The 9,626-nt window shown below is 43.8% G+C and overlaps 1 protein-coding gene across 3 annotated transcripts in view; it reads left to right on the forward strand.

The window, feature by feature from the left end:
• The window catches only part of ZNF347 (zinc finger protein 347), a 42,881-nt gene that overhangs the window by 23,281 nt on the left and 9,974 nt on the right, over positions 1-9,626 (forward strand). Inside the window, exons 2-4 of one of the 3 annotated variants that reach the window (XM_011979775.1) lie at positions 1,507-1,567; positions 7,070-7,196; positions 7,641-7,769. In XM_011979775.1, coding sequence (XP_011835165.1) covers positions 1,553-1,567; positions 7,070-7,196; positions 7,641-7,769 — 271 coding nt within the window. In that variant the 5' untranslated portion in view covers positions 1,507-1,552. Of the gene's footprint in view, positions 1-1,506; positions 1,568-7,069; positions 7,197-7,637; positions 7,770-9,626 lie in introns of those variants that run through there. The other 2 variants (XM_011979766.1, XM_011979782.1) reach the window with 2 other exon arrangements.

Below are 9,626 nucleotides of genomic sequence, written 5' to 3' on the forward strand. Positions count from 1 at the left end.
AGTTACAGTGAGCTGGGATTGCGTCATTGTACTCCAGCCTGGGTGATAAGAGTGAGACTTCATCTCAAAAAATGAAGATAAAAAACTGTAAACCACATTTCACTCTGTAGTAAGTACCCCCTTCTATGCTCCGTTTAAGTGCACAATACACTACAATTTTTTTTTGTTTACTTTGTGTTTAATTCTTGCCTTCAGTTCTTGCTTGAACTGTTGCTTAAATCAAGCTTGCATACCCAACATTATTTTTCGTATACCACTGACTTTCTTTTTCATTTACCACTGACGGCTCCATTTGAAATTCAATGTTTAATGTCCTGTCATCTTTCCATTCCTATCAGTAGCATGTGGCACAGTTGAACACTTTCTCTTTTATTTTCTTGGCTTTTAGAACATCCCGTTGAGCTTTACACATCTATTTGTTGTAATTTTCTTTTTTTTTTTTTTGAGACGGAGTCACTCTGTCGACCAGGCTGGAGTGCAGTGGGGCAATCTCGGCTCACTGCAAGCTCCACCTCCCGGACCTGCCTCAGCCTCCCGAGTAGCTGGGATTACAGGCGCCCATCACCTTGCCTGGATAATTTTTCGTATTTTTAGTAGAGACGGGGTTTCACCGTGTTAGCCAGGATGGTCTCGATCTCCTGACCTCGTGATCCGCCCGCCTCGGCCTCCCAAAGTGCTGGGATTACAGGCTTGAGCCACCACGCCCGGCTATTTGTTGTAATTTTCTTGTTGCCTCCCTGATCACATTGTGCTTTCCTCTTCTTGTGTGTCCAGAACTTTCTGTTCTCTGAATATGGGCTTAGTCCTTCAGCCACTTTTTTTCTCTGTCCACACTCATTGCCTTTCCTTATCAGCTCAGCTCATGGCTTTGAACCTCACCTGCACAGCTTCGTGTCACCTACGGGACTCTCCCATGAACTCTGGATCCTGTGTCTAGGCCTCCCAAAGTGCTGAGATTACAGATGTTAGCCACTGTGCCTGGCTAAATTTATTATTATTTTTTTAAGAGAAATGGTGTCTCACTATGTTATTTAGGCTGGTCTTAAACTCCTGGCCTCGATTAATCTTTCTGCCTCAGCCTCCCAAAGTGCTAGGATTATAGTGTGAGCCACCACATTCAGCCTCTGCCTTTCGTTTCTGAGGCCAGAGAGGTGAGGGAGGCTGTTCTCTGCATGGGTTTGGTCAGGGCTGGGTGTGTGCCCTGAATGGGGGAGCTCAGTCCAGCCCACCTCCCAATTGCTGCAGCGTGTGTGTGGGCTTCTCCAGGAGGAGAGCTGATTCTGAAGAAAGGGATCAGAAACTCACTTACTGGTCTTCCTGTAGGAGCTTCTTGTCCCTGCATCGCCCTGGTGCAGTGGGCAGCTGAGACCATCTTTCCACAGGGTGAGGTCTTCCCTGTGTGTGTGTGATTGTGCCCTAGGAAGAGGATGTGTTGCTTCTGAGCAATAAACAGCACATTTTGGATATTCAATATTGACTTCTAAAGGCACTTTCCTGTTACCTAAGGAGGAACCCTCGAAGAGGAGGAAGAGGAAGGAAAGAGAAGTCGGGCATGGCTCTCACCCAGGTAAAATAATATTATCAGTGGATTGTTCTGTCTCTTATTTCTTGCTGAAATGTCATTCTTTGAAGTTGGGAATCTTCTGAGTCTGAAGCGTCCTGCCTGACAGGTTTGCTCGCACTCACCCATGCCTTCCCTCAGTCTCTCATCTCGCTTAGATTCCATCTCCTGTGACCCAGTGACATGAACTTGGAAAGAGGCTGCACTGGGCATGGGCCTGGGAAGGGCTCACACCCAGACATGGATGGAGATGGGGTGAGGGTCCCGTGGTGTCAGTGCTGTTGGGCAGCAGGGACTGTTCAGGGGCCACATCTGGATGCTCTGTCAGCTCTCTGTAGACCAGGAGTAGAGAAGCTGCATGTGGAAGTCACGTGCTAATGTGCACAAATACCTGCTAAATTCTGTAAAATAAGGCTAATAAAGGGAAATTTTTCTGGTTCATTTATATTACATTTGAAGCTGACCAAGTGAGTCACTGCATTTCCAACCCCAAGCTCTTATTAATGACTGGGAATGGAATGGGAATTTTAGACTGACAGACATCAGTGACAGAAGATTCTTTCATCCCATCATCTATTTTAATACATGAAATCAACCTAAATGGAAAATGCAGGAGAATCATTGAACTATTCTCAGAAAACCCATACAATGGAGACTGGTGTTTCTGCAGGGACCATTGTGTAGCGGGTGCTAGGTGAGAATGGTTATTATTTTGTTCAGTTATAGGAGCAGAACTTCTTTCCCATTAGGGAGGATAGAACCATGTTCTTGTTTTACCAATTTTTTTTTTTTGAGACGGAGTCTTGCTCTGTCACCTAGGCTGGAGTGCAGTGGCGTGATCTCAGCTCACTGCAAGCTCCGCCTCCCAGGTTCCCGCCATTCTCCTGTCTCAGCCTCCCAAGTAGCTGGGACTACAGGCGCCCGCCACCACGCCTGGCTAATTTTTTGTATTTTTGGTAGAGATGGGGTTTCACTGTGTTAACCAGGATGGTCTCAATCTCCTGACCTCATGATCCACCTGCCTTGGCCTCCCAAAGTGCTGGGATTACAGGTGTGAGCCACCGCGCCTGGCCTGTTTTTACCAATTATTAAATACTCTATTTATTGTATTTATTTATTTTGAGAGAGTCTCACCGTGGCACCCAGGCTGAAGTGCAGTGACATGATCTCGACTCACTGCAACCTCTACCTCCTGGGCTCAATCAATCCTGCTGCCTCAGACTCCCAAGTAGCTGAACTATAGGCACACACCATCATGCCTGGCTAATTTTTGTATTTTCTGTAGAGACAGGGTTTTACCATGTTACCCAAGCTGGTCTCGGACTCCTGAGCTCAACTGATTCACCCACCTTGGCCTCCCAAAGTGCTGGGATTACAGACGTGAGCCCCCACACCCGGCCCTGTTTCTCTTATTTTAAACATTGTATGTTGTATTTATCTGTTTTACAGTATAACTCCAAACAAACTTGCAGCTTATGCCCTAAGACGTAAAGCATCACCTTTCCTGTCCAGTCTTCTACCCTCCCTCTCGTCTCAGTGGGGAAACAGTGTTGTCAGTTTTGTGTCAAGAGACAGCTCAAGTCCTATAGAGATGTGTTTATAGATTGTTATAACATTAAGAACAAAATTTTTGGCCGGGCGCGGTGGCTCACGCCTGTAATCTCAGCACTTTGGGAGGCCGAGGCGGGCGGATCACAAGGTCAGGAGATCGAGACCACGGTGAAACTCCGTCTCTATTAAAAAAAATACAAAAAATTAGCCGGGCGCGGTGGCGGGCGCCTGTAGTCCCAGCTACTCAGGAGGCTGAGGCAGGAGAATGGCGTGAACCCGGGGGGCGGAGCTTGCAGTGAGCCCAGATCGCGCCACTGCACTCCAGCCTGGGCGACAGAGTGAGACTCCGTCTCAAAAAAAAAAAAAGAACAAAATTTTTCAGTGAATGTTTTTTGGGTTTTGTTTGTTTGTTTGTTTGTTTTGAGACAGAATCTCACTCTGTCACCCAGGCTGGAGTGGTGCAATCTCGGCTCACTGCAACCCCTGCCTCCTGGACTCAAGCAAGTCTTTTGCCTCAGCCTCTAGAGTGGCTGGGACTACACTTGCATGCCACCATGCCCAGCTAGTTTTTATATTTTTCGTAGAGACAAGGTTTCACCATGTTGGCCAGGCTGGTGCAAACTTTTGACCTGAAGGGATCAGCCCACTTGGTCTCCCAAAATGCTGGGATTACCGGCATAAGCCACCATGCCCGGCCCTTCAGTGAATGTTTTGTTGTGACATTTTAGCCTGCAGATTTTGAAAATTTACGTGTTTTCATGTTAGGAAAGATCGATAGCTCATTCTCCATCTTTTTTGGAGCCTTCTCTGAATGAGGAGAGAGTGGATGTTTTAACTTTCACTGTTGTTATTACTAAACTGTGTATATGTGATGTGAGTGCATGGTTTTTTTATTAAGCACACGTCATGATTTCTTTTTTTTTTTTTTTTGAGACAGAGTCTTACTCTGTCACCCAGGCTGGAGTGTAGTGGTGCGATCTCAGCTCACTGCAACCTCTGTCTCCTGGGTACAAGCGATTCTCCTGCCTCAGCCTCCCGAGTAGCTGGAATTACAGGCATCTGCCATCACACCAGCTAATTTTTGTATTTTTAGTAGAGACAGGGTTTCACCATGTTGGTCAGGCTGGTCTCGAACTCCTGACCTCAGGTGATCCATCTGACTCAGCCTCCCAAAGTGCTGGGATTACAGGTGTAAGCCACCACACCTAGCCTACACATCGTGATTTCAAACAAGTTTTGTGCTTTTTAGCAATTCAAATTGTATCTTAAATATTTTCTGTGCCCTTAAATTTGTCTCAACTATCACATTAATGATTTAATAGTAAGAATAGTAACATATTATGGGCATAAATAAATGTGTGTATATATGCAATTACCTTTTATGAAGTTCCATATTGTTATTCATGAACTTGTTTCAACTTTGCTCATTTAGGTACTTTTCATGTTCTTTTACTTAACTATTTGATTCTTTTTTTTTTTTTTGAGACAGTCTCTCGCTCTTTCACCCAGGCTGGAGTGCAGTGGCACAATCTTGGCTCACTGCAAACTCTGCCTTCCGGGTTCATGCCATTCTCCTGCCTCAGCCTCCCGAGTAGCTGGGACTACACCTGCCTGCCACCACACCCAGCAAATTTTTTGTATTTTTTTAGTAGAGACGGGATTTCAACGTATTAGCCAGGATGGTCTTGATCTCCTGACCTCATGATCCGCCTGCCTTGGTCTCCCAAAGTGCTGGGATTACAGGCATGAGCCAACGGGCCTGGCCAACTATTTGATTCTTTAGGTTTAATTCTTATTCCCAGACACCTGGATTTAGGTGCTTGCTCTGACATTTTAGCTCTTTGACTTGACGCAAGTTTCTTAGAGTATCTGTTATATATTTATCTGTTAGTAAGATGGGAACAGATCTTTCTCTCATGGGCTATCATATTCATATACAAGCTAGTACATGCAAGACATTTATTTAGAATAATGCCAGACCAAGCATGGTGACTTGCGCCTATAATCCCAGCACTTTAGGAGGCCAAGGCGGGCAGATCATCTGAGGTCAGGAGTTTGAGACCAGCCTGGTCAACATGGTAAAACCCCGTCTCTACTAAAAGTACAAAAATTAGCCAAGCATGGTGGTGGGTGCCTGTAATTCCAGCTATTTGGGAGGCTGAGGCAGGAGAATTGCTTGAACCCGGGAGGTGGAGGTTGCAGTGAGCCAAGATCATGCCACTGCACTCCAGCCTGGGCAATAGAGCGACTCTGTCTCAAAAAAATAAGTAAGTAAATAAATAAATAAGTAGAATAATGCCTTGCACTTGGGAAGTGCTCAGAAACATCTGTCATTGCGATGATCATCACAGTTTTTAGATTCTAACCTGTCTTTTTTTTTTTTTTTTTTTTTGAGACGGAGTCTTGCTGTGTCGCCCAGGCTGGAGTGCAGTGGCCGGATCTCAGCTCACTGCAAGCTCCGCCTCCTGGGTTTACGCCATTCTCCTGCCTCAGCCTCTCGAGTAGCTGGGATTACAGGCGCCGCCACCTCGCCCGGCTAGTTTTTTGTAGTTTTAGTAGAGACAGGGTTTCACTGTGTTCGCCAGGATGGTCTCGATCTCCTGACTTCGTGATCCACCCGTCTCGGCCTCCCAAAGTGCTGGGATTACAGGCTTGAGCCACCGCGCCCGGCCTAACCTGTCTTTCTTTAAATTCACTGTACACATTTTCATCTCGTAAGACATCACTCATGCTGTAGATCATCTGGATACTGAATATCACTCGGTGTGTCAGACATAATATATAACACTTCAATAAAGATAACCCGGTGTTGGTTTTTTATTTGTATATTTGTATAGTTTTTGTATTGTCTACCAAACTGAGAAATCAACACTGATTTAAAGACTATCCTAACCTCTTATAGAAAAGTATAGGAAGACAGAATTAAGAAAACATTCTGCCCAAAAATACCTGTGTGTGTGAGAATGTGGTGAAAACAGACCCAGTTTCTCCTACTGTACTCTCACAACAGAGAACACGATCCCAGATGTCCTGGGTTTTCCCATACACACACCAAGCGAGCAATTCTGCACTGGACACCAGCTGAGTGACCTCCTATTCAGTTCAATTCTGACACTATCTACCTGGACATAGCATCAGATCCCACAGGTTGAGGGCTCAGTCCCACAAGAGTGTACCCACTTCCATACCAGCTGCAAATACAAGTGGCCTTTTGCTTCTCACTGACTGGCTTATATATCATGAATTCCCATGACCCTCTCCTCAGGTTTGAATGATTTGCTAGAATGGCTCACAGAAATCAGGGGAACACTTTATTTATATTGACCCATTTATTATATGGGATATTACAGAATATACAGATGAACAGCCAGATGTAAGCAGTCTATTCGGTAAGGTATGGGAAAAGGAGCATGGCATGGTGGTGCTTTCCTGTAATCCCAACTACTTGGGAGGTTGAGTGCTGTCTTTGGTGGGGGTCGGGGGGGGGCATTCTCAGAGCCTCCATGTGTTTCCCTATCCTGAAGCTTGTTCAGGCCCTGTCCTTTTCGGTTATTATGGGGGCTTCATTACGTGGGCATGATTGCTTACATCTTTGGCTATTGGTGATCAGCTGAGCCTTTAGCCCCCATCCCCTCAGGGGAAGTTGGGGGATGGGGCTCGAAGTCCCAACTTTCTGATCCTGCCTTGATCTTTCTGGTAACCACCCCCCTATTCTGAAACTATCTTGGGGCCTCCAGCCACCAGTCATCTTATTAGCTTACAAAGGCACTTATCACTCCAGAGATTCCAAGTGAGATGTATGTCAGGAAAGGGGGATGAAGACCATATGTATATTTTATTATATCACAACTTCGATGTTGTTCCACTCACTTCAGTTTCATCTATTTTCCCTTCTCATTTTATGTGAAGTTTGGAACTTTCTTCATATCCCCTTGGTGAATGTGTTTTTCATTTTAGGGACAGGTGACATTCAGGGATGTGGCTATAGAATTCTCTCAGGAGGAGTGGACATGCCTGGACCCCGCTCAGAGGACTTTGTACAGGGATGTGATGTTGGAGAATTATAGGAACCTGGCCTCCCTGGGTGAGGATGACTTTCTTCCAGAAGTCAGGATCTTCCCCTGTGTATCTTTTCATTTTCCATGTGGGTCTCTTGGGAGCTCCTGCATTGCTTGGCTGAAACTGAAGCTGTGTTGACTCAAAAATGAAAGTCTCCATAATGTGGAAACTGGATTTTAATTGTCCTCTTCCCGATATCACTGGAGGGTTTCAGGACTTTTAAAATATCCAATTCCCTGTTTTCTATCCCCATGCTTTGATTTAGTGGTTTTGGGATGAGAGCTATATATTTGCATATTATAGTGTTTCCTAACAATTTATAAGGAAGCATTTAGTGGATGAATTTTTGAAGTGTTTTTTTAGATACAGCTGTAAAGTCCTCCCTCCTCATGTAAACATAGGACTGGGACTCTGGAAACATAGGACTGGGACTCTACAGCCCATTGTTTTCCTTTCTTTTCATAAGCAGGAATCTCTTGTTTTGACCTCAGTATTATCTCTATGTTGGAGCAAGGGAAGGAGCCTTTCACTGTGGAGAGCCAAGTACAGATAGCAAGAAACCCAGATGGATGGGAATGGATCAAAGCCGTAATTACAGGTAAGAGTTCAGATGGGTAGAGAAAATGCCGCTTATTAAATAGTGTTTAGGAAACTCTATGCAAATTTGAGAGTTCTATGGGAGAACAGAAATTTGAATCCTGTGACCTCTGAAAAGAAATCTTTATTTGCCCCCTTTTGTCTATCCTTTAGACTTGTACTATATCCTTTCACCTTCCAATGGTGCTGCAGCTCAAATAGACAAAGGCAAAGTCTTTATCATGATGGACAACAATGTTATCTAGCTTCTGAGAACTCTGGTTCCTTGACTGTATGTGGCACAGGGAGGGCTGTTACAAAAGGGTTGTTTGATGTCCTTTGGTGTTTCCTTCTATAGTTGATTCTATCTGATGCCCAGTTCTCAGACATATAGATCCAAATTCTATATAGTTTGCTAAATTTTAAGAGTGTTTTAGTGGAGTTGTTAGGTTTTTCTAAATATAAAATCATGTCATCTGCAAAGAAGTATGTTTTGACTTCTTCCTTTTCAATTTGTATGTTTTTTATTTCTCTTGCCTAATTGCTTTGGCTAGAACATCAGTGCTATGTTGAATAGATGTCATGAAAGTGGACATCCTTGTCTTTCAGATCTTAGCAGAAAGGCTTTCAATTTTTTCTTGTTTACTATGTTCCCTCTGGATTTGTCATATATGGCTTTTATCATGCTTAGGTATGTTTTTTCTGTACCCAAGTTGTTGAGACTTTTTATTATGGAGGGATATTGATTTTATTGAGTCATTTTCCAGCATCTATTGAAATGATAATATGCTTCTTGTCCTTGATTCTGTTGATGTGATGGATCACATTAATTGATTTGTGTGTGTTAAACTATCCTTGCATTCCTGGAATAAATCCTACTTGATCATGGTGAATGTCTTTTTAATGTGTTGTTGAATTCTATTTGCTAATTCTATTTTGTCAAGGATTTTTGCATGTATATTCATCAGGGGTATTGGCCTATAGTTTTCTTTTTGTTGTTGTGTCCTTGTCTGCATTTTGGTATCAGGGTAATGCTGGCCTCATAAAATGAGTTTGGAAATATGTGCTCCCTCCAATTTTTGAAATAGTTTGAGTAGAATTAGAATTCTTTATTTTTTCTTTTCTTTCTTTCTTTATTATCATTATCATTATTATTATTATTATTATTATTATTATTTTGAGATAGCCTCTCTCTATCTCACCCAGACTGGAGTGCAGTGGCACAATCATAGCTTACTGCAAACTGAAACTCCTGGGCTCAACTGACCCTCCCTCCACATCCTCCCCAGTAGCTGGCGTTACAGGTGCACACTACCATGCCCAACTAATTGTGGGTTTTTTTGTTTGTTTGTTAGTTTGTTTTTGAGATGGAGTCTTGTTCTCTTGCCCAGGCTGGAATGCAGTGATGTGATCTCGGCTTACTGCAACCTCTGCCTCCCAGGTTCAAACGATTCTCCTGCCTCAGCCTCCCAAGTAGCTGGGATTACAGGCGTCTGCCACCACACTTGGCTGATTTTTGTATTTTTAGTAAAGACAGGGTTTCACCATGTTGGCCAAGCTGGTCTTGAACTCCTGACCTCAGGTGATCATCCTGCCTTGACCTCCCAAAGTGCTGGGATTACAGGCATGAGCCACCGTGCCTGGCCAAATCGTTTTTTATTTTTTAGTAGAACTGAGGTCTTGATATGTTGCCCAGGCTGGTCTCAAACTTCTGGCATCAAGCAATCCTCCCATCTTAGCCTCCCAAACTGTTGGGATTATAGGCATGAGCCAACATGCCTAACCAGTATTAGCTATTCTTCAAGTGTTTGGTAGAATTCAGCAGTGAATTCATTCAATCCTGGGCTTTTCTTCTACATGAATTTTTTTTTTTTTTTTT

This window comes from Mandrillus leucophaeus, unplaced genomic scaffold (genome assembly GCF_000951045.1).
Source record: "Mandrillus leucophaeus isolate KB7577 unplaced genomic scaffold, Mleu.le_1.0 Scaffold104, whole genome shotgun sequence".
NCBI lineage: Eukaryota > Metazoa > Chordata > Mammalia > Primates > Cercopithecidae > Mandrillus > Mandrillus leucophaeus.